Here is a 25,336-nt window from a genome sequence, read left to right on the forward strand (position 1 = left end):
GCGCCCGGCCCTCCACAAGGAGTCGCTAGGGCCTGATGAGCCAAGTAAAGCCCCCCCCCCAAAGCTTAGCCTAACCCGGACGACACTGGGCCAATTGTTTGACGCCTTATGGGACTCCCGGTCACGGCCGATTGTGACACAGCCTGCGATGCAGTGCCTTAGTCCGCTGCGCCACACAGGAGGCTGAGACTCTTATGCTCTGACTGAGTGGAATTTCTTTGAAGTGCGCTGTATTAAATTACACTTCCTGTCACTCAAACACAAATTCAAATTCTACATCCTGTGGGGTGTGGCCAATTTGATTTTCAATTCATGAGTTGAATGGGAGTCAATTCCAAATTTATGAATTGAGCCCAACGCTGACACACACACACACACACACACACACACACACACACACACACACACACACTCTCTCTCACTCTCTCTCAGGAGCCTCCTCTCCCTCGGAAGGGCTGCTCATACTGGTTTCTAAGTAACTGCTTTGTTGTTATGGAAACATTGTTGAGTGCCTCTTGAGGATGTGATGTGGTACAAGTCATTCAACTCCTACAAATACTCCCACTTGTCTTTCTCTTCAACAAACTAACAATAACTGCTTCCTCTCCTTCATCTGCACAGATCTGACAAATTTGGATAGGTGAGAGAGCATTATGGTGGTGTACAGTTACCTACCAGATATTGCTTTCACCTGTCCAGGGTCCATATGTAGCAAGCGCCTGAGAGTAGGAGTGCTGATCTAGGATCACATCCCCTTTCCATGTACTCTTGTTCATTTTAATCTGAAACGCAAGACTGATCCTAAATCAGCAACCCTACTCTGAGATGTTTGATGCACATTACAGACCCAGGTCTGTAAGCCATTCCCGTACATGACTCCATACCATAATATAATATCCCTGCTTCCTGTCTCCCTTAGTGACGGTAACTTCCTGTATGACTCTGCCTCCTGGCAACAAGGCACCAATCAGCAGCCAGGCGCCCTCTCTGTGGTAACCACTGTCTGGGGCGTGACCAATCCCTCGCACAGCCAGGTAATGGACCAGGCCAATTATGTCTCCTTCCTCACCCCCCCACCCCCCTTCTCTCATCCATCCTGCTATCATTATCATCTTTTCCGTCCATCAGCCATCCCTCTTCCATCCCCCACTCCTACGTCCATGTATTTAACCTTGTTTGAAGGAGAGCAAATATCTTTGGCAGCATTCCAGGCCGCCTACATAGCAGTTGTTCACCAAATCTGACAAGGCCTGGATTAAGTGTTTTAACATGTTAGTAACCGCATCAGTGATATTCCAATCCTGCTACAATGTAGATGACACAGCTTTTGATTATTTGTTCATTTGTACAGTATAAGTGCTTTGCAGACTGTATGGAATGTCAATGTCTTTTTTTTTTTCTTTTCTACCGGTTTCCTGTTTCCACTACCTATCCACTTCCTGTGTTACCCCGTCTAGGTGTTTGGCGCGCCCATGGGTCCGGGCGGGAACTCTGGAGGTCACATGATGCAGGGCAGTGGTGGCGGTGGGGGGATGAGTCCCGGTGTGAACCACCAGTACCAGAGCTATGGTGATAAGGGCTATGGACAACCAGGTCTCTACGGACGCCCCAACACCGCCTATAACCAAGCACCACCATATGGACAAAGGTAAACACCTTTTGACTTGTACTTATGGTATATGTTCACCGGGGTCATGTTCATTAGGCATCAAACGGAAGAAAACGGAGTGCAACTGCGAGGTACTACCTAGGGCGTATTCACTAGGCACGAAATGGAAGGAAAAAAATGGACTGAAATAGGGAAGGACTACCTGGAACATTGCACCGAATACATCTGTTTAACCTACAGCTATTGTAAGCGGTAATCATGAGCCTATAAACCAGGGTTACACTGTTAGCACTTAGGTGGTGTGCAATAGTAGGAAGACCACTTAGTGCAGGGTGAGCTGCATAATCAGCTCCAATGTAAATAACATGAGTAAGTCTACCTCTGATTAGCTTCCCAGTAAAGCATTAAAAACAATCAAGCAACCCAGAAAAGTGCTAAAAATAGCCCATAATTAACATATGTAGAAACAAGGTCCATGAAGTCAATAACTGGCTTGTAACAGATGACATTCATATTCTGACTATCTCTGAAACTCACTTAGATAATACCTTTGATGATACAGTGGTAGCAATACATGGTTATAACATCTACCGAAAAGACAGAAATGCCAACGGAGGCGGTGTTGCGGTCTATATTCAGAACCACATTCCTGTAAAGCTTAGAGACGATCTAATGTTAAATACTGTTGAAGTAATATGGCTACAGGTTCATCTGCCTCACCTAAAGCCCATTCTGTTGGGAAGCTGCTATAGACCAAGTGTTAAGTCAGTATCTGGATAATATGTGTGAAATGCTTGATAATGTATGTGATATCAACAGAGGTATATTTTCTGGGTGATTTTAAATATTGACTGGCTATCATCAAACTTCAAACTGTAACCAGTGCCTGCAACCTGGATCAGGTTGTCAGTCAACCTACCAGGGTAGTTACAAACAGCACAGGAATTAAATCAGCAACATGTATTGATCACATTTTTACTAACGCTGCAGATATTTGCTTTAAAGCAGTATCCAAATCCATAGGATGTAGTGATCACAATATAATAGCCATATCTAGGAAAACCAAAGTTCCAAAGGCTGGGCCTAATATAGTGTATAAGAGGTCATACAAGAAGTTTTGTAGTGATTCATATGTTGATGATGTAAAGAATACTTGCTAGTTTGTGGTGTGTAATGAGGAGCAACCAGACGCTGCACTTGACACATTTATGAAACTACTTATTCCAGTTACTAATAAGCACACACCCATTAAGAAAATGACTGTAAAAACTGTTAAATCCCCTTGGATTGATGAGGAATTGAATTGTATGGTTGAGAGGGATGAGGCAAAAGGTACGGCAATTAAGTCTGGCAGCCCAACTGATTGGCAAACATACTACAAATTAAGAAAACATGTGACTAACCTAAAGAAAAAGAAACTACACTATGAAACAAAGAAATTATATAAAGAATGATAGTAAAAAGCCAACTTGGCTCCTTCATTTATTGAATCAGATGGCTCATTCATCACAAAGCCCACTGATATTGCAAACTACTTTAAAACCTCTCTAGGGTAGGTGGGACGAAATCGTCCCGCACTATTCAACAGCCAGTGACACATCAGAGCGCCAAATTTAAAAACCACAATATCATAATTCAAAGTTCTCAAACATAGGACTATTTTACACCATTTGGAAGATAAGACTCTCGTTAATCTATAACCACATTGTCAGATTTCAAAAAGGCTTTACAGCGAAAGCAAAACATTAGATTATGTTAGGAGAGTACATAGCCAGAAATAACCACACAGCCATTTTTCAAGCAATCATATATGTCACAAAAACCAAAACCACAGCTAAATGCAGCACTAACCTTTGATCTTCATCAGATGACACTCCTAGGACATTGTTACACAATACATGCATGTTTTATTCAATCAAGTTCATATATCAAAAACCAGCTTTTTACATTAGCATGTGATGTTCAGAACTAGCATACACACCGCAAACTTCTGGTGAATTTACTTAATTACTCAGCATAAAATGTTCACAAAATACATAACAATTATTTAAAGAATTACAGATACAGAACTCCTTTATGCAATCGCGGTGTCAGATTTTAAAATACTTTTCGGCGAAAGCACATTTTGCAATATTCTGAGTAAATGAGTAAAATGAGTAATTTGACACCCACCAAGTTTGGCCCTCACCAAACTCAGATTTACTATAAGAAAAATTGGATTACCTTTGCTGTTCTTCGTCAGAATGCACTCACAGGACTTCTACTTCAACAACAAATGTTGATTTGGTTCGAAATAATCCATAGTTATATTGAAATAGCTCCGTTTTGTTCGTGCGTTGAGGTCCTTATCCGAAGGGTGACGCGCGGGCGCATTTCGTGACAAAAAATGTCAAAATATTCCATTACCGTACTTAGAAGCATGTCAAACGCTGTTTAAAATCAATTTTTATGCGATTCTTCTCGTAAAATAGCGATAATATTCCAACCGGGTGACGTTGTATTCATTCAAAGACTGAAAGAACAAAATGGAGAATTCACATGAACGCGCATCTCCAGTGTCACTGTCCTCAACCTGACCAGTAACAAACAGAGCTGCTGTACTTAGCCCAGAGACTGCAGACATCTCATTACACTTTCTGGCGCCTTCTGAGAGCCAATGGAAGCCTTAGAAAATGTCACGTTACAGCACAGATGCTGTATTTTTGATAGAGAGGCTACAGAAGGACAATAAATTGTCAGACAGGGCACTTCCTGTATGGAATCTTCTCAGGTTTTGGCCTGCCATATGAGTTCTGTTATACTCACAGATACCATTCAAACAGTTTTAGAAACTTTAGAGTGTTTTCTATCCAAATCTAATTATATGCATATTCTAGTTTCTGGGCAGGAGTAATAACCAGATTAAATTGGGTACGTTTTTTATCCGGCCGTGCAAATACTGCCCCCTAGCCCCAACAGGTTAATGACTTTTTCATTGGCAAGATAAGCAAACTGAGGGATGACATGCCAGCAACAAACGCTGATGCTACACATCCAAGTATATCGTACCAAATTATGAAAGACAAGAATTGTACTTTTGAATTACGTATGGAAGACAAGCCACCAGGATCTGACAATCTAGATGGAAAATTACTGAGGATAATAGCAGACAATATTGCCACTCCTATTTGCCACATCTTCAATTTAAGCCTACTAGAGAGCATGTGCCCTCAGGCCTGGAGGGAAGCTAAAGTCATTCTGCTACCCAAGAATAGTAAAGCCCCCTTTACTGGCTCAAGTAGCCGACCAATCAGCCTGTTACCAACCCTTAGTAAACTTATGGAAAAAATTGTGTTTGACCAGATACAATGCTATTTTACAGTAAACAAATTGACAACAGAAATTCAGCATGGTTATAGGGATGGACACTCAACAAGCACAGCATTTACACAAATTACAGTTGATTGGCTGAGAGAAATTGATGATAAAATGATTGTTGGGGCTGTCTTGTTAGACTTTAATGCAGCTTTTGACATAATCGATCATAGTCTGCTGCTGGAAAAACGTATGTGATATGGCTTTACACCCCCTGCTATAATGTGGATAAAGAGTTACTTGTCTAACAGAACACATATGGTGTTCTTTAATGGAAGCCTATCAAATATAATCCAGTTAGAATCAGGAATTCCCCAGGGTAGCTGTTTAGGCCCCTTGCTTTTTTCAATTTTTACTAACGATATGCCGCTGACTTTGAGTAAAGCCAGTGTGTCTATGTATGCGGATGACTCAACACTATACATGTGAGCTACTACAGCGACTGAAATGACTGCAATACTCAACAAAGAGCTGCAATTAGTTTCAGAGTGGGTGGCAAGGCACAAGTTAGCCCTAAATATTTCTAAAACTAAAAGCATTGTATTTGGAACAAAACACTCACTAAACCCTAAACCTCAACTAAATCTTGTAATAGATCATGTGGAAATTGAGCAAGTTGAGATGACTAAACTGCTTGGAGTAACACTAGATTGTAAACTGTCATGGTCAAAACATATTGATGCAGTAGTAGCTAAGATGGGGAGAAGTCTGTCTATAATTAAAGCAATGCTCTGCCTTAACAACATTATCAACAAGGCAGGTCCTACAGGCCCTAGTTTTGCGCACCTTGATTACTGTTCAGTCGTGTGGTCAGGTGCCACGAAAAAGGACTTAGGAAAATTGCATTTGACTCAGAACAGGGCAGCATGGCTGGCCCTTGGATCTACACAGAGAGCTAATATTAATAATATGCATGTCAATCTCTCCTGGCTGAAAGTGGAGGAGAGATTGACTTCATCACTACTTGTATTTATGAGAGGTGTTGACATGTTGAACGCACCGAGCTGTCTGTTTGAACTACTGGCAAACAGCTCGGACACCCATGCATACCCCACAAGACATGTCACAAGAGGTCTCTTCACAGTCCCCAAGTCTAGAACAGACTATGGGAGGTGCACAGTACTACATAGAGCCATGACTACATGGAACTCTATTCCACATCAAGTAACTGACACAAGCAGTAAAATGAGATTTAAAAAAACACCTTATGGAACAGTGGGGACTGTAAAGCAACACAAACATTGGCACAGACACATGCATACACACACATGGATTTATTACTGTAGATATGTGGTAGTGGTGGAGTAGGGGCCTGAGGGCACACAGTGTGTTGTGAAGTCTGTGAATGTAATGTTTTACAATTTTATAAACTGCCATAATTTTGCTGGACCCCAGGAAGAGTAGGTGCTGCTTTTGCAGCAGCTAATGGGGATCCATAATAAATACAATAAGGTTTGTGCTAATGAATACAACCCTGAACCTTTCTTCTCCATTGCAAAATGTGTAAAGTTTCATTAGCCGAATGAACACAACCCAGGGCTCCAGTCAGTCAGACACATGGGGGGAATTTGAATTGCATTTGATTTGATTTCCTCTTCAAGCCCATTAGATGAGAAAGACGGAGGTCCCTCCCTTCTGGCCTTGTCCTCCAATGGGTTTTGAGAAAGAGACGAGGAGGGAGGATGTGAGGAGTATGCAATTGAGATCTTCCCTATGTCACTGTGTGTGTGTCTCTGTCAAAGCAGCAGGCTGTGCCACTGCTGTCTGTGGGGGGTTCTTCATGGAGTCAGAACAACAGCTACGTGTGTCAGAGAGGGAGTCCCACCCACATCTCTGACCAAGCCGCACGCACTCACACACACAATCAACACTCATTGTGCTTGGCCTCTATGGAGTCAGTTGCAAATAATTCTCCCTTTCTCTCCCCCCTCTCTCTCCCTCTCTCTCTGTGTGTGTATCTTAGTTACTCTAATAATGGTGGTGGTGGAGGGGGAATGGGCCAACGCCCCCCCTCTGACTTCACCCAGGCTGCTGCCGCTGCTGTTGCCGCCGCTGCTGCCACGGCAACCGCCACTGCCACGGCAACAGTTGCCGCCATCCAGGAGAAACAGAACCAGGAAATGAACTACGGCCAGGTAAGAGGCTCCACCTTACCGTGTGTACGTGAACAGGAAGCTGCTTACTAGGACAGCTTTCCTCTAAATAGTGGGCTATTTCTTAAACCATTTGTAGGGGGGACATTGTGCTTCTGTTTGGTTCATTGTTAGAGCTCATTACACACCCTGCAGGACAGAGCAGGAACTAGCTCTGCCACACCCACACACGCTCCAGATTCCAGAGACATGGGCTTGATTAGAGGGAGAACATAAGTATTTTTTAGCAGACTGTTTACACGTCTACAAATTCTGTCTCTGAGGAGAAACCACACTGTAAGTCCTATCTCTTCATCTGTATGTTTCTCTCCTTTTTTTCTTTCTTTCTCTCTCTCCAGATGGGCGGAGGACCCTCCTCCTACAGTACCCAGTTCCTGTCCCACCCGGGCCCCCAGCAGGGTGGGCCCCGCGGCCCCCCGGGGATGAGCCCCAGTGGGATGGTCCAGTCCCGGCCTGGACAGCACCCCTCAATGGGGGGCATGGGGTACCCCTCGCACCCCTCCCAGGGTCAGGGCCAGAGGATGTCCCAGCAGCACCCAGGCTACCCAGCAGGTCAACAACAGGGGCTCAAACGCCCCTACCAATCTGAGGTACACTTAGAATATACACAGTGCAAACACATGCAAGACACTAACACGCGCAAACATGAGCTTACAAACTCCCCCTCCTCTCCCCCGTTCCTCCCCCAGGGTTTCCCAGGGCAGCAACAGTATGGTTCAGGGGGCATGTCTCCGTACCATGGTGGCCAGCCCCTCCAGTACCCCCCCGGCCCCCAGCAGCGCCCGCCCCAGTCCCCATCCTACCACCCCAACCAGCGCATGCCCCCCATGGGACAGTACCAGCAAGGACCACCCAACCCGGCACAGTACTACAAGGTAAGCAGTGAGACCCCACTGCGGTGTTTAGGTTAACTTGTGAAAGGGGCTAGCAGTAATGCAGCCGACCCAAGACTACACATTCCATATCCGCTTACCCCTTATTTCACTTCCCTTTCATCTCTCAAATTTCTGTTCACAAATAAAAGCTTTTAAAATATGAAAGTGGAATGGAATTCTGTTTCACTTAATAAAAATATATGTATTTTAAAGTTCAAGTTATCAATATGGGCTTTTCAAGTAAGTATTTACATTTCATTTAGCTGATGCTCTTATCCGGAGCGAATTACAGAAGAAATTAGGGTTAAGTGCCTTGCTCAAGGGCACATCAACAGATTTTGTCACTTTCTCTGCTCAGGGATTTGAACCAGCGACCTTTTCCGTTACTGGCCAAATGCTCTTAATCGCTACATGTTATGGACCGCTACCTCTTAGTGACTGCGTTGATGCTGATCTTGTGCTGGTATTTTTTAGATGTTTTATTTAACCCTTATTTTACCAGGTAAGTTGACTGAGAACACGTTCTCATTTACAGCAACGATCTGGGGAATAGTTACAGGGGAGAGGAAGGGGGATGAATGAGCCAACTGGAAGCTGGGGATGATTAGGTGGCCATGATGGTATGAGGGACAGATTGGGAATTTAGCCAGGACACCAGGGATAACAGCCCTACTCTTACGATAAGTGCCATGGGATCTTTAGTGATGGCACCCTACACAGGGCAATGTCCCCAATCTCTGCCCTGGGGCATTGGGATATATATTTTTTTAGAATAGAGTTAAGAGTGCCTTCTACTGGCCCTCCAACACCACTGATTATTGTGTGTGTGTTTTAAACAGGAGCAGCAGTACAATGGGCAGCAGGGTAACATGCCACCAGGAGGCTACAACGCCTTCACACAGGCTGCTGTCAATGCGGTAAGCCACTGTGTGTGTGTGTGTGTGTGTGTGTGTGTGTAGCCTAGCGGTGTGGAGGAGAGGGTCCTTTGCTTTGGAATGTTTGGGTCCTTTGCAAATGTAATTTATAATTGTAATTTGTCAACCCAAATAAAGAACATGTGTTAGGCTATGGCACACGGATTTTGTGTCAGCAATTACAGAGTGAGCTAAATGGTTTTTCAATGGAGTCATACGTTGACATATGATGGACAACGGAGATCATTGTCTGTAAAAACACACACAATTGCTGTATGCAACTCATCTAAAAAGTAGTTGACTAGAGTTGACAGTTAAATAATGAATATACAATTGAATCTGTGTTCATGCATGTCTTTATAGCCGTAGTGTTATACAGTAACTGATTCAGAGCGGTTGGGTTAAATACGGAAGACAAATTTCAGTTGATTGCATTCAGTTGTACAACTGACTAGGTATCCACCTTTCACTTTATGTATTGTAGCCTTATGATGATATCTTCTATTTAAAACTCTCCCTCAGCAGGGTGGGCGGGTGATGCCGGGGTACCCCAGTTCTCCTTTGGGGGGTAACCCAACCCCTCCCATGACTCCAGGCAGCATGCCCCCCTACCTGTCACCCGGTGGGCCTGGACCAGACACCAAGCCCCCCTACCTCCCCCAAGGCCCTGACATCAAGCCCCCCTACCTCCCCCAAGGCCCTGACATCAAGCCCAACATCAACTCCCTACAGCCCCCCACTGGTGAGATACTTACTGCAACACACACTCCTTTATCATGTCATTGGACTAATAGAAACCTATTGAGAGAGACCTGGGTCGTGTTCATTAGACACCAAACGGGAAAAAAACAGACTGAAATGAGAAGAGACTGCCTGGAGGTGTCCTGTAAGAAATGCACATTTTTGTTTTCCTTTGCAAAATGTTCCTTTGCGTTCCTTAATGAACATGACCCTGGGTCCAATTCATAGGTTAAATACCTGTGCACTCTCACGCCCCTCCCCCCTGTTTAGGTAACCCTAGCGACGACCTGCGGCTGACCTTCCCGGTGCGTGACGGCGTGGTACTGGAGCCGTTCCGATTGGAGCACAACCTGGCAGTCAGCAACCATGCCTTCCAGCTGCGAGACTCCGTCTACAAAACCCTCATGATGAGGTCAGAGCCCACCGCCTCTCAGCCAATCACTCAGCCGTTACTGTGACTTGATCCAGTGTTTTTTAATACCATAGAGTTTAGAGTTTTACCACATTATTCATTGATGACGCTGGTGTGTGTGAATCTGTTGACGGTGTGTGTCCTAGGCCTGACCTGGAGCTGCAGTTTAAGTGTTATCACCATGAGGACAGACAGATGAACACTAACTGGCCCGCTTCCGTACAGGTACAATCACACTTACAGGTACAATCACACTTACAGGTACAATCACACTTACAGGTACCCATTCAAATATATACACACAGAGAGAGAGAGAGAGAGAGAGAGATCAAAGCATAACAGACGTTTCCCAAGATAGCAGTGTTATAAAGTTTTTTGGGTTTTTTCCACATACAACTGGATCTATGTGCATGTACACACATCCAGATCAGAATGGGTTAGGCTGGGAGTACACTCCCCCTAGAGCTCTTACTTATGCTTGCGGAAAGTTACACATTCTGGCATGCATTGAAATCTCAAAGTTGTTGTGGAGTCTCAGCAGAGTTCATCTAGATCAGGGGTGGGAAAGTCCAGTCCTCAATGGCCTGATTGGTGTCACAGTTTTGCCCCAGCTAACACACTTCACTCCAATAATCACCTAATCATGATCCTCAGTTTAGAATGCAGTTTGATTAATCAGCTGTGTTTGCTAGGGATGGAGAAACTGTGACACAAATCAGAGCCTTGAGGACTGGCGTTGCCCACCCCTGATCTAGTGTTAATCCAGCCTTGGTTTCTGGGTTAACAAGTTGATGAAAGACAACCGTAAATTAGCTAGCCATTTGAGCCACTTCTTGGTTACACAGGGTAGTGTTCAGGAGGGTACAAGGTACTGAACATTGTAGATAGAAATACCATCAATGAAACTGATATGATTCCTTACTCAATATCTCTACTCTGGATGTCTGTTCTACACAACATATTTCTGTCCAAACGTTCCACAATGCTGCACCCTATACTGAAGGTGGCCCAAGGCCCATGTTCATAAATCGTCTCAGAGTAGGAGTGTTGCTCTGGGATCCGTTTGGCCTTTTAGCTCATAATGAATACAATCATATGGACAGCGGTTTCCTGATCCTAGATCAGCACTCCTACTCTGAGGCCAGTGTGACGACTGTGACTAGCGTGTTAGCCGACCCTCCATTCACCTGTCTGTCATGTAGGTTTCTGGTCCTTGCTTACAGGTGAGTGTGAACGCCACACCGCTCACCATCGAGAGGGGCGACAACAAGACGTCCCACAAGCCCCTCTACCTCAAGCAGGTGTGTCAGCCGGGACGCAACACCATCCAGATCACCGTCACTGCCTGCTGCTGCGTAAGTAGGGGGGGGGGGGGTGCATGGGACATGTATTGCACAGTGGGCAAAACTGTTTGCATTAATGACGTCATGGTTAGGTGGTATACTGGTTGTATAAGAATGTTTTGTTAACGTCTTTTGTCAAAATCTTTATCTGGTCAGTAAACCAGATTACAACCAAAATATGAGGTTTTAGCAACAACGTCTTGATCTTGTCCTGAAAAATCTTTCTTTACCTGGTTGTAACAGAGACAGGTTGGATGTAATCTGGTTTTATGACATCTTAACAACCAGTTTACAGCCAGAAATGACTTCACCTGGCAAATTCTGCATGCTGGATGTGCACATCTGTTGGTCTATAAGTGTTATGCAGGATCCAAATTAACCTCCCCCCTGTCTCTCTTTCTCTCCCCCATCCCTTTCTCCCCATCTCACTCTGTCTCTCTCCAGTCCCACCTGTTTGTGTTGCAGCTGGTCCACAGGCCGTCAGTACGCTCGGTTCTGCAAGGTTTAATGAAGAAGAGATTACTGCCCGCAGAGCACTGTGTGTCTAAGAGTGAGTGGAACCCACACACACAAACACACACTTGATTGACTGCCTGGTTGGTGCTTAGAAAGACAGACTTTGTCACAATTCTCACCCGTTCTCTTGCCTGCCTTGTCTCCTCCCCCACCCCGCCATGTCCATCTCAGTTAAGAGGAACTTCAATAGTGGGACCACCCCTGGAACCACAGGGCTGAACGGAGAGGATGGTGTGGAGCAGACAGCCATCAAAGTCTCTCTGAAATGTCCCATCACCTTCAGACGCATCCAGCTGCCCGCACGGGGACACGACTGTAGACACATCCAGGTGAGACACACACACGCACACTGGTGAAAACATACACATACTCCAACAAGAGCTTACATACTATAACTCTCAGGTGAGAGACTAGAGACACACACACACACCCTAAACGTTTGTCTGTGTCTCTCTCTGCAGTGTTTTGACCTGGAGTCGTACCTGCAGTTGAACTGTGAGAGAGGGACCTGGAGATGCCCTGTGTGCAAGTAGGTTAACACAACCATTTGCTGTTTTTCCCATAGGTAGACCTGTTGTTTCTTAGTTAACCTGACCGTGTCTCTACTCCACAGTAAGAGCGCTCTACTGGAGGGACTAGAAGTGGACCAGTACATGCTGGGGATTCTAATTTACATACAGAAGTAAGTGTGTGTGTGTGGGGGGGAGGGGTCCTTCTATCCTTGTGGGGACCTAAAATCCCCCTAAGTCCCCACAAGAATAGTAAAACAAGGACAATTCTCCCTCGTGGGGACATTTCCCACATCCCCATGAGGACAAATGCTAGTTTAAGCTTAGGGGTTAGGTTTAGAGTTACAGTAAGGGTAAGGGGTTCATGGTAAGGGTTAGGTCAGGTTTAGGGGTTAATAGTAAGGGTTGTGTCAGGTTAGGGGTTAATGATAAGGGTTGTGTCAGGTTAGGGGTTAATAGTAAGGGTTGTGTCAGGTTAGGGGTTAATGATAAGGGTTGGGTCAGGTTAGGGGTTAATGATAAGGGTTGGGTCAGGTTAGGGGTTAATGATAAGGGTTGGGTCAGGTTAGGGGTTAATAGTAAGGGTTGTGTCAGGTTAGGGGTTAATGATAAGGGTTGTGTCAGGTTAGGGGTTAATGATAAGGGTTAGGTCAGGTTTAGGGGTTAATAGTAAGGGTTGTGTCAGGTTAGGGGTTAATGATAAGGGTTGTGTCAGGTTAGGGGTTAATGATAAGGGTTGTGTCAGGTTAGGGGTTAATGATAAGGGTTGGGTCAGGTTAGGGGTTAATAGTAAGGGTTGTGTCAGGTTAGGGGTTAATAGTAAGGGTTGTGTCAGGTTAGGGGTTAATGATAAGGGTTAGGTCAGGTTTAGGGGTTAATAGTAAGGGTTGTGTCAGGTTAGGGGTTAATGATAAGGGTTGTGTCAGGTTAGGGGTTAATGATAAGGGTTGGGTCAGGTTAGGGGTTAATGATAAGGGTTGTGTCAGGTTAGGGGTTAATGATAAGGGTTGGGTCAGGTTAGGGGTTAATAGTAAGGGTTGTGTCAGGTTAGGGGTTAATGATAAGGGTTAGGTCAGGTTTAGGGGTTAATAGTAAGGGTTGTGTCAGGTTAGGGGTTAATGATAAGGGTTGTGTCAGGTTAGGGGTTAATGATAAGGGTTGGGTCAGGTTAGGGGTTAATAGTAAGGGTTGTGTCAGGTTAGGGGTTAATGATAAGGGTTAGGTCAGGTTTAGGGGTTAATAGTAAGGGTTGTGTCAGGTTAGGGGTTAATGATAAGGGTTGGGTCAGGTTAGGGGTTAATGATAAGGGTTGGGTCAGGTTAGGGGTTAATGATAAGGGTTGGGTCAGGTTAGGGGTTAATGATAAGGGTTGGGTCAGGTTAGGGGTTAATGATAAGGGTTAGGTCAGGTTAGGTTAGGGGTTAATGATAAGGGTTGGGGCAGGTTAGGGGTTAATGATAAGGGTTGGGGCAGGTTAGGGGTTAGGAAAAATAGGATTTTGAATGGGAATCAGTTTTAGGTCCCCACAAGGATAGAAGAACAAAATGTGTGTCTGTGTACACATCCCCTACTGTTCATATCTGGGCCTGGAGGACCGGAGTACTGCTGGTTTTCTGTTCTACCTGATAATGAATTACTCCCACCTGCAGTCCATTTAAAGGGGAAGAATTTAAATACATTAGAAGTGGAACTAGCTTTGAGGTCTAGATCTGAATTTGCCTGTCCTACTATGTTCATTTTTAGTTCTTCATTAACTTAGCCAGAATTAGGTCTACAGTTAGGTGTCCTTGAAATGAGCCCTTTATCTTTTTCTTCATTCACTAACCTTTCTCTTCCCTCCTCAGCTCGGACTATGAGGAGATCACCATTGATCCAGTGTGTGGCTGGAGGCCGGTGCCCATTAAACCAGACATCCACATAAAGGAGGAAGCAGACGGGCCTGTGTTGAAGCGCTGCCGGACGGTCAGCCCCAGTCACATGATGATGCCCAATGTCATGGAGATGATAGCTGCCCTGGGACCTGCCTCCTCGCCCTACCCGGGTCTACCACCTGGGGGCAGGAACACACCTGACTACAACAGCCAAGGTAGGGAGGAGACAGGCACACACACATTCAGTACCAGTCGAAAGTTTAGACACACCTACTCATTACAGGGTTTTTCTCATCAAAGCGATGAAATAACACATGGAATCATGTAGTAACCAAAAAAGTGTTAAACAAATCAAAATATATTTTACATTTCAGATTCTTCAAATAGCCACCCTTTGCCTTGATGACAGATTTGCACACTCTTGGCATTCTCTCAACCAGCTTCATGAGGTAGTCACCTGCAATGCATTTCAATTAACAGGTGTGCCTTGTTAAAAGTTTGTGGAATTTCTTTTCTTAATGGTTTTGAGTCAGTTGTGTTGTGACAAGGTAGGGTTGGTATGCAGAAGAAAGCCCTATTTGTAAAATACCAATTATTTCAGGAAAAACTCAAATAAGCAAAGTGAAACGACAATCCATCATTACTTTAAGACATGAAGGTCAGTCAATACTTAAGTTTCTTCAAGTGCAGTCGCAAAAGTCATCAAGTACTATGATAAAACTGGCTCTCATGAGGACCGCCGAAGGAAAGGAAGACCCAGAGTTACCTCTGCTGCAGAGGATAAGTTCATTAGATTTAACTGCACCTCAGATTGCAGCCCAAATAAATGCTTCACAGAGTTCAAGTAACCGACACATCTCAACATCAGCTGTTCAGAGGAGACTGTGTGAATTAGTCCTTCATGGTCGAATTGCTGCAAAGAAACCACAACGAAAGGACACCAATAGGAAGAAGAGACTTCCTTGTGCCAAGAAACATGAGCAATGGACATTAGACTGGTGGAAATCTGTCCTTTGGCCAAATTTGATATTTTTGGTTCCAACCGCTGTGTCTTTGTGAGACGCAGAGTATATGAACGGATGACTGCTGCATGTGTGGTTCCCACCGTGAAGCATGGAGGAGGAGGTGTGATCCTGTGGAGGTGCTCTGCTGGTGACACTGTCTGTGATTTATTTAGAATTGAAGGCACACTTTAACCAGCACAGCATTCTGCAGCAATACGCCATCCTAGCTGGTTTGTGCTTAGTGGGACTATCAATTGTTTTTCAACAGCAAAATGACCCAACACACCTCCAGGCTGTGTAATGGCTATTTGACCAAGAAGGAGAGTGATGGAGTGCTGCATCAGATGACCTGGCCTCCACAATCACCCGACCTCAACCCAAATTGAGATGTTTTGGGATGAGTTGGACTGCAGAGTGAAGGAAAAGAAGCCAACAAGTGCTCAGCATATGTGGGAAGTCTTTCAAGACTGTTGGAAAAGCATTCTAGGTGAAGCTGGTTGAGAGAATACCAAGAGTGTAAAGCTGTCATCAAGGGAAAGGGTGGCTACTTTGAAGAATCTCAAATGTAAAATCTATACATTTTTGGTTACTACATTATTCCATATGTGTTATTTCATAGTTTTGATGTCTTCACTATTATTCTACAATGTAGAAAATAGTAAAAATAAAGGCAAACCCTGGAATGAGTGTCCTATCTTTTGACTGGTACTGTACAGCAAATTCATTATATTGCCTTCTATTAGTTACAATTGAAATAGTTTTTTGCAACACAACACTTCCACCTGTGTCTGTCGTGTGTTGTTCATCCAGCAGGTCAAGGATACTCCAGCCAGTCAGGCTTCTCTGAGTTCCCCAACACCCCTGGAACTCCCACCCTGAGAGACTTCACCTCCCCTGGACCACCTAACATCTACCAGCAGGACCAGGTAACACACACACACACACACACACACACACACAGATCCCCTCAGGCTATAGTGATATGCTTCCGGGGTAGATTCCATTTCAAGTCAGTCAGGGTCTGAAAGTGAATGGCCTAATGTCTGACTGGATTAGAAAGGGAGTGAAGAAACACAGACAAACACAGGGTCAAAGTACACACTGATGTTCCTACATCACAGGCTCCAATTAGGTCACTTAATGGTTAACAGCGGAGCTGAACGAGACGGGTGAACATGAAAGTCCAAATGGACTCTGAAATACTCAGAAAGCATTGGCAAAAAATGTTGTCCTGAAACAAGCACTTAATCTTCTAATTTATTTTCCATTGTTATCTTTTCAGTTATAGGAATTAATTAGTTTGATACAATCGAAATGCATATAAAGTTGTTTCAGTCCAGGAAAGTGAACTATACACAAATGTTTGTCCGTTGGGAATGTGAACCACGCAAAATTCTGGGTGCCTTGTCTTAATTAGACTTTCCATTATCTCCCTTGGATTTACTAGGTGATGTGCACAGGGCTCTACAGTGTGACCATTTTACTCACATATGTGCCTAAATATTTTGCTGTGTGACCTGGAATTTGTGTTTAGGAGCACCCGTGCGCCTAGAAAGATTGAAGGATTCTAGATGTAATATCTCAAATATTTTTCGTTGCGCTCCTAAATTACTGGGCGCCTACATTATTCAGCTTTTGCACACACGTGCTACTTGTAAAAATACATTTTAAAAAAGGTCAGCGTAAGTGTGATACATCCACTAGAATAATATATTAAAGCAATATACAACAGGTGCGTCTAATCCTGAATTGTCATTGGTTAAAACCGCATTCCAGCTGGTTTCTATTCCACAAGTAACCACTGACTGTCTATGACGTTAAAATGCCTATTTACTCTGTTCCATCTGACTGCGCAATCCACTGTCTCATCAGCCCAGTCAAGCAATTTATGAACCTGATCTCCGCTATAAAAATAATCTAGACATTCTCACATTTCTTTTAGACTAACATTTAGTTTTCAACAGCTGAGATTTGTATAACCCTTGCTGTCTGTCTCTCTGACATTTGCAACATTGTTTCAATATTCAAATTTGATCTCCAGCTGTCCCATAGTATGAGACCGACAGGCAGGCAGCTTTTCTCAGCCAGTCAAAATCATGAATCAGCATCATTTTTATGGATATGCATACATACATACATACATGCATACATGCATACATACATGCATACATACATACATGCATGCATACATACATACATACATACATACATACATACATACATACATACATACATACATACATACATACATACATACATACATACATACATACATACATACATACATACATACATACATACATACATAGAAATAACTATCAATAGAAAACAGGTCAAACGAAACAAAGTGCAGTCTTTCCAGCATCAGTTTGAAGTGATTGTGTTAGCTGTGTTGTTGGCTAGCTCTCGAACAACAGTGTCCTGACAAACACAATTTCACCTGGCATAGAAAATGTGCATCATTGGCTCATTGTTATGGATGTACAGTGCATTCGGAAGGCATTCAGACCCCTTTTTCCACATTTTGTTAAGTTAATATACAGCTTTATTCAACAACAAAAAAAGATTTTTTAAGCCATTCTCATCAATCAACACACAATACCCCATAATGACAATACGAAAAGTTTTTTTGAAATTGTACAAATGTATTAAAAATAAAAAACATACCTTTTTTAAATAAGTATTCAGACCCTTTGCTATGAGACTCGAAATTGAGCTCAGGTGCATCCCGTTTCTGTTGATCATCCTTGATGTTTCTACAACTTGATTGGGGTCCACCCGTGGTAAATTCAATTGATTGGACATGATTTGGAAAGGCACACACCTGTCTATATAAGGTCCCACAATTGACAGTGCATGTCAGAGCGAAAACCAAGCCATGAGGTCGAAGGAATGGGGAAGGGTACCAAAAAATGTCTGCAGCATTGAAGTTCCCCAAGAACACAGTGACCTCCACTTTTAAATGGAAGAAGTTTGTAACCACCAAGACTCTTCCTAGAGCTGGCCGCCTGGCCGAACTGAGCAATCGGGGGAGAAAGGCCTTGGTTAGGGAGGTGACCAAGAACCCGATGGTCACTCTGACAGAGTTCCTCTGTGGAGATGGTTGTCCTTCTGGAAAGTTCTCCCATCTCTGCATCACTCTACCAATCAGGCCTTTATGGTAGAGTGGCCAGACGGAAGCCCCTCCTCAGTAAAAGGAACATGACAGCCTGCTTGGAGTTTGCCAAAAGGCACCTAAAGGACTCTGACCATGAGAAACAAGATTCTCTGGTCTGATGAAACCAAGATTGAACTCTTTGGCCTGAATGCCAAGCGTCATGTCTGGGGAAAACCTGGCAACATTGCTACAGTGAAGCATGGGGGTGGCAGCATAAGGCTGTAGGGATGGGGGGGGGTTTTAGCTGCAAGGACTGGGAGACTAGTCAGAACACTTATTTCCCTCATTAAAATGCAAATCAATTTATAACATTTTTGACATGCGTTTTTCTGGATTTTTTGTTGTTATTCTGTCTCTCACTGTTCAAATAAACATACCATTAAAATTATAGACTGATCATTTCTTTGTCAGTGGGATGCTGGCCTTTGTAGGCAGAGTTCCTAGAGTTCTTCTAGGCAATGTAGAATAATAGTGAAGACAAAACTATGAAATGACACATATGGAATCATGTGGTAACCAAAAAAGTGTTAAACAAATCAAAATGTTTTATATTTGAGATTCTTCAAAGTAGCCTCCCTTTGCCTTGAAGTTAGCTTTGCACACTCTTGGCATTCTCTCAACCAGCTTCATGAGGTAGTCACCTGGAATGCATTTCAATTAACAGGTGTGCCTTGTTAAAAGTTTGTTTGTTTGTAATTTCTTTCCTTCTTAGTGCGTTTGAGACAGTCAATTGTGTTGTGGCAAGGTAGGTGTCTTTGGTAAAAGACCAAGTCCATTTTATGATATGATCAGCTTGAGTAAGCAGAGAAACGACAGTCCATCATTACTTTAAGACATGAAGGTCAGTCCAGAATATTTCAACAACTTTGAAAGTTTCAAGTGCTGTCACAAAAACCACCAAGCGCTATGATGAAACTGTCTCTCATGAGGACTGCCACAGGAAAGGAAGACCCAGAGTTACCTCTGCTGCAGAGGATTAGTTCCTTAGAGTTATCTGCACCTCATAAATTGCAGCCCAAATAAATGCTTCACAGAGTTCAACTAACAGACCCATCTCAACATCAACTGTTCAGAGGAGACTGCGTGAATCAGGCCGTCATGGTCAAATTGCTGCAAAGAAACCACCACTAAAGGACACCAATAGGAAGAAGAAGAGACTTGCTTGGGCCAAGAAACACGAGCAATGGACATTAGACCAGTGGAAAACACTGCCGTGTGTTTCTGAGACGCAGAGTAGGTGAACGGATGATCTCCACGTGTGTGTGATTCCCACCGTGAAGCATGGAGGTGCTTTGCTGGTGACACTGTCAGTGATTTATTTAGAATTCAAGGCACACTTAACCAGGAGGGCTACCACAGCATTCTGTAGCGATACGCCATCCCATCTGGTTTGAGCTTAGTGGATTTATCATTTGTTTTTCAACAGGACAATGATCCAAAACACACCTCCAGGCTGTGTAAGGGCTATTTGACCAAGAAGGAGAGTGATGGAGTGCTGCATCAGATGACCTGGCCTCCACAATCACCCTACCTCAACCCAATTGAGATGGTTTGGGATGAGTTGGACCGCAGAGTGAAGGAAAAGCAGCCAACAAGTGCTCAGCATATGTGGGAAGTCCTTCAAGACTGTTGGAAAAGCATTCGTCATGAAGCTGGATGAGGGAATGCCAAGAGTGTGCAAGCTGTCATCAATATATTTTGATTTAACACTTTTTTTGGGGGGGGTTACTACATGAATCTGTTATTTCATAGTTTTTTGATGTCTTCACTATTATTCTACAATGAAGAAAATAGTAAAAATAAAGAAAAACCCTTGAATGAGTAGGTGTCAACTTTTGACTGGGACTGTATATTATGCTATATATATATATATATATATATATACTGCCGTTAACTTCAATGGAATGTGCCCTTATCAGATGCACACTTGTTAGGACTAAATCCTCTAATATATTATAATTGCATGGCATACTTTTAAATATGTACATATTGGACATCTTAAAGTGCCTGACAGGCAGTGACTAAAAGTAGCAGTAGTATGGTAATGGAGTAACTCCTGAGAATGTGTCCAATATCAGATGACCATCTCATGCTTCCAATTACACACATCGAGTACGTCCCAAATGGCACCCTATTCCATATAGTGCACTACATATGAACAGAGCCCTACAGCCCTGGTCAAAAGTAGTGAACTATATAGGGAATTGGGTGCCATTTGAGATTCAACCATTGACTGTCCTTGACACAGTAGAGTAGTAAGTCAGACACACAAACACTGTCTTGCTGTGGTTCCAATGGTACGGTTGGTTAGAGAATGGTGCTTGCAACGGCAGTTAGGTGGATTCTTGAGTAGGGTGAATATCGTGTGTTTGTGTTCACCGTAAGTGGCTTTGAAAAAAGGCATCAGCTGATTGACCATGTTACATTAGTTTTGCCTGATGCTACTTTGTGTGCGTGCGCACGTTTATATAAAGTGATGTATTCATCTAAGTTATCTAAGAGTGACTGTCATGCCCTTCTGGCTTGTGTACAGTGAAGAGCCTTTTGACTGGGCCTGGAGGAGACAGCATTTACACACACACACACTCTTACAAACACACACACACACCTGCAGGCGCTCACGCCTGTCACAGACAGCTGCTCAGCTGTCCAACAAAGTATTTGAGAGGGCACAAAGCATCCACCATTCCTCCTCTTCACTTCTCTCTCTGTCACACACACAGACTGTGGAGCAGAAGTCGTGAAGGATTCATTCACACCTGCCCTGAACGTAACCTCCGAATAACATCATACAATGTGAAACTCGATGTTCTCTCTTTCTTCCCTTCCTATCCCTCTCTTCTCTTTCGCTCTCCATCAGATGTCCCACTCTGGCCGTATGGACCCTTCCCATAATGCCCTGCAGCAACAACAGCAGCAGCACCAGCAGGGTCTTCACGGTAACCAGAGTATTGGAGGCGGCGTTGGCGGACAGATGCAGCAGCGGAACTCCAATACCCAGAATGCCCGGCTGCAGACGGAGGGTTCGTTCGGCCTGGGGGGAGCGGGAGGAGGAGAGGGAGCGGATCACACCCTGGACGTAAGTCTCTACCTTAGCCCTGTCACACCCATATGGAAATGGTGTCCAATACCGATAACAGATATTTTCTAGACACAATGATAGCCGATACAGATATGGCAAAAACAAGTTTTCTCCTTGTGAGATTGGGCAACCGCTGCGATAGAAAACATCCACTTTGCAAATCTGTAAGGTACACATTGGTTTGAAAATGCAACACCAATGAGGAAGTGGTCATGATTCATGCAGGTTTAAGTTAAGTGTGTACATGTGATGCATGCGATGCCATTACCAAGTCCTATATTGGGCATACATCCTAAGTGATATTGCTGGTGTGGATATTGGATCTGGGCCCATGTGGGTGGTTTTATACTAACCCCCACCCTCCCTCTTTCACTGGGGACGGGGCGAACCGGTTGCAGGGGAGGAACTTCCACAGATCATTCTACTTCGACAACCGTAAGACAACCATAAGACAACCGTTAGACAACCGTAAGGCAACCACACAGAAAGCCAGCTAGCTGCTCGTTCAGCGATACTGTAGATTGAGTTATATTGGGCATGTCGAACTGAAGCTATCTGAAGCTACCTTCACTCTTGGAAAGAGCTTGTTTTTTGCCACATCCATGTGCCACAAACAAACCTTTCTCTCTCTCTTTCTCTCTCTACCCCTTTCTCTCTGCTTTTTCAAAATCCATTTATTTTAATTCAAGACGCTTTATTGGCATGAAAAGCGAAGGAACACGTCAAAGCAACAATGACAATAACACTTTCTCTCCCCCTTCTTTCTCTCTGTTCCCCCTCTCCAGCTTCTCCCTGAGCTGACCAATCCAGACGAGCTGTTGTCCTACCTGGGTCCTCCAGATCTACCTAGCAACAGCAACGATGACCTGCTCTCTCTGTTCGAGAACAACTGAAGACTCTTCCTTCCTCGTTTAGGGACAGCTTCATCCTATTGAGAGGGGGGAGGGGACGGGACAGAGAAGGATTCATGTTTTTAAACCCCATGCCTGCCCATCCCTACCCTCTGTGGACCAGACCAACAGGAAGGTGCAGAGGGTAGTGAGAGACAGACATGACTTTCTCTGTCTGGAAACTCTGTCAAGACTGTAGTGTTTTTAGACTCATTATAAAGCATCCCTTTGCACTCTGGATCCATCAAATAAATTAAAAAAGAATAATCCAGTGAAAAATGGGACTGCCTGCACTGGCCAGCCGCTATAACTGTAATGTTCTTAAAAAATCACAAGCCGAAGGATTTTCAACTTTTTAAAGGACCTTTTTAGAAACCAGAAATTAAGTGTTATGTTGACTTTCCATTGTGTATTTATGATTGTGGAACTTGTCAATAAACGAGAAACAGACAGTGGATCTCTGACATGACATGACATTACTTAGTGTCATAAATAAAACTAAGAGTTGTTGTTGTTCATTCTAAATGGGAGTTATGAATGCTGAAATGAGGATATTTAGTGTTTACACCAGGGCCCGGTTTCCCAAAAGCATCTAAGGCTAAATTAATGGTTAGAACCTTCATAGGAGGATCGTTGAATATATTGAGCTGTTTCCTTAAACCATCGTTATTAACGTTGCACTTAAACGCTCATAGGCCTGATTTTAACGCCTGCCTCCGACCGCTAGTAGAACAGCTACGTGCTTCGTTAGAATCATTTTTACCCTCCCGCGTCACTTTATTACACCGATCGCTCTAATCATAGAATCACATGGTTTATCCATCTCTGTGACCGCCGAAAACTTCACAACAAAGTTGCATACAAATACAAAGTTGCAATGTCTTTGCAATTGATACAAACAAGCTACGTATAAAAATGTTTCAAATAAAACCGAGATGACTATTCAAATAAAAAGTTGTCTATTGGCCTATTATAATCATTGAAATATATTTAATGTTCAATCGAGTTCTATTTTGCTACTTTTAGGCTACTGTCTGTAATTAGTCAATATAGTTCATGTGTAGCCTAACGTGCTTAATGATGTGCCAAATAGAATAAGCTGCGTCAATATTTGCAGAAGTAGGCGGTAATTTTTCTCTAGGAGCTTATCCGTCAGTATTGTGAAATAATTCTAATGTTAAGGTAAGATTTGGATGGAGAAAGCTGATCTGAGAGCAGCACTCCCGTTTTTTCGATCCTATCAGTATGGACACATGCTCCAATGATTCATTTAGCGACCTTTCACTATACGTTTTGGTTTGGGAAACGCGTTACCTATTCGGGGTTGTAGGAATTGTGCAGAATGTAACGCCTAGAACAGACCAACATCGCAGTTGGATCAACACTGCATAATACATTCTGCAGTCCAACTTTTTCATTTTGTAATCCAAAGTTGTTACTTGATATATATATATGAGCAACAAAAGTTCAACATTCACCTTTTGCTACTGTTTATGTTAAGTCTACGCATACAATTTGATGCACATGTTGGATAAATCCAATGTATGCACAACACAGAACAAACACACTGCAGCTGCAGCATTCCATTGTAAATGAATGTACTTCTGGTATACCTAAATACAATGAAGCAGTTGGTCTGCTCCAGGCATAAAACCATTAAGCCAAGTTCCATCAGGAAACTGGGCCCTGGGAAATACCTACAGTACACACCTTAATGTATCTATACAGATGAGGTCATACAAAGCCAGCACACAAAAGGAGATGGGAGGAATTGTGTAGAGAGAGAAAGCGAGAGAGATGTGTCTCATATCAGGCCAGTTGGTAAATAAGGAAACTACTAGATGTTTGAACTGTTTGTTTTTCCCTGAGTGGGACACATAGAGGGGGAGTCAGAAGCCAGACATGGGGAACTCACCTCCACTCACACCCTATCTGTCTCTGGTGCTCCTCCCTTCTCACCCTGTCTCTTTCTGCAGAGACTGCAGAGACATTTAAACATGCACAAATGTACACACACACACTTTCAAGACGATGGGAATGGATCGAAGCATCCCCAGTGAACTCCTGTGAATTGATGGAGAGAGGACCGGTGGACAAATGATGCTCACCATGTGTTTCCCATATGTGAAGGAGTGAATGTGTATCCTCCCTCCATTCCTTCCTCCCTCTCTCTTCCTCTCCAGCCCAGTAACACACATTTAAAACAGCCTATTTCCAAGGTTTAAACAGCCTTCATGCTTCCTCTCTCTGGGTCCTTAGCCTGAGGGGACTATCTGTCTGTTCCCACCCCTCTGAGGTTGGCATTGGTTTGCAGGCCTAACTGTTTAGAGCACCAGATGTTGGATGTGCAATGTTTAGTTTAAGAACATCTGTATCCAATTCATTTTTTTTTATATAATCATGATAATATTGTTGTTATTAGAGTAATTAAAGTGTTGGTGAAGCTGTGCACATCTGTCCTATATGTGTTTAAACTAGCAGAGGCTACGAGTTAGGAAATGTCAAATTCATAATGTCAGAAGACATATGGGGGCCTGTATTCACACATATTTTCCGATCATAATGAGTAAGATTATATGGACGGGGGACCAGATCCTAGATCAGCATTCCTACCCTGAGATGCTTTGTGAATATGGGCCAAGGTTACTATATGAGACATGAACAGCACATGCTATGGAATAATTTTTCATGGTTTATTATTCTCTAGATGATGATGCTTAGAGGCTAATGTCAGTTAATAATACAATTAATGAAATGTTGAATTGTCCTATTTAACTGCACACCACTTTTTCTAAAGATGATTTCCATATTTTCCATCCGTTTTCTAAGTATAAAATGTCACTTCTGAATGATCAAGTTTCCCTAGTTGTCTATTTACTGTATTCGGACCCCCTAGCTGGTGTAGC

At 43.5% G+C, this 25,336-nt stretch overlaps 1 protein-coding gene across 9 annotated transcripts in view; it reads left to right on the top strand.

The window, feature by feature from the left end:
• The window catches only part of zmiz2 (zinc finger, MIZ-type containing 2), a 34,702-nt gene extending 11,774 nt beyond the window's left edge, over positions 1-22,928 (top strand). For 2 of the 9 annotated variants that reach the window (XM_029709994.1, XM_029709993.1), the window contains 18 exons: positions 920-1,034; positions 1,458-1,648; positions 6,927-7,098; positions 7,455-7,706; positions 7,806-7,991; positions 8,831-8,908; positions 9,428-9,647; positions 9,917-10,058; positions 10,205-10,301; positions 11,261-11,413; positions 11,846-11,951; positions 12,089-12,246; positions 12,379-12,446; positions 12,531-12,599; positions 14,271-14,512; positions 16,112-16,227; positions 21,319-21,537; positions 22,326-22,928. In XM_029709994.1, coding sequence (XP_029565854.1) covers positions 920-1,034; positions 1,458-1,648; positions 6,927-7,098; positions 7,455-7,706; positions 7,806-7,991; positions 8,831-8,908; positions 9,428-9,647; positions 9,917-10,058; positions 10,205-10,301; positions 11,261-11,413; positions 11,846-11,951; positions 12,089-12,246; positions 12,379-12,446; positions 12,531-12,599; positions 14,271-14,512; positions 16,112-16,227; positions 21,319-21,537; positions 22,326-22,433 — 2,692 coding nt within the window. In that variant the 3' untranslated portion in view covers positions 22,434-22,928. Of the gene's footprint in view, positions 1-919; positions 1,035-1,457; positions 1,649-6,926; positions 7,099-7,454; positions 7,707-7,805; positions 7,992-8,830; positions 8,909-9,427; positions 9,648-9,916; positions 10,059-10,204; positions 10,302-11,260; positions 11,414-11,845; positions 11,952-12,088; positions 12,247-12,378; positions 12,447-12,530; positions 12,600-14,270; positions 14,513-16,111; positions 16,228-21,318; positions 21,538-21,938; positions 22,009-22,325 lie in introns of all 9 variants that reach the window. The other 7 variants (XM_029710001.1, XM_029709999.1, XM_029709996.1 and 4 more) reach the window with 7 other exon arrangements.
• The last annotated feature ends 2,408 nt before the right edge of the window (positions 22,929-25,336 follow it).

The sequence above is a fragment of the Salmo trutta genome, chromosome 23 (genome assembly GCF_901001165.1).
Source record: "Salmo trutta chromosome 23, fSalTru1.1, whole genome shotgun sequence".
NCBI classification, from domain to species: Eukaryota; Metazoa; Chordata; class Actinopteri; order Salmoniformes; family Salmonidae; genus Salmo; species Salmo trutta.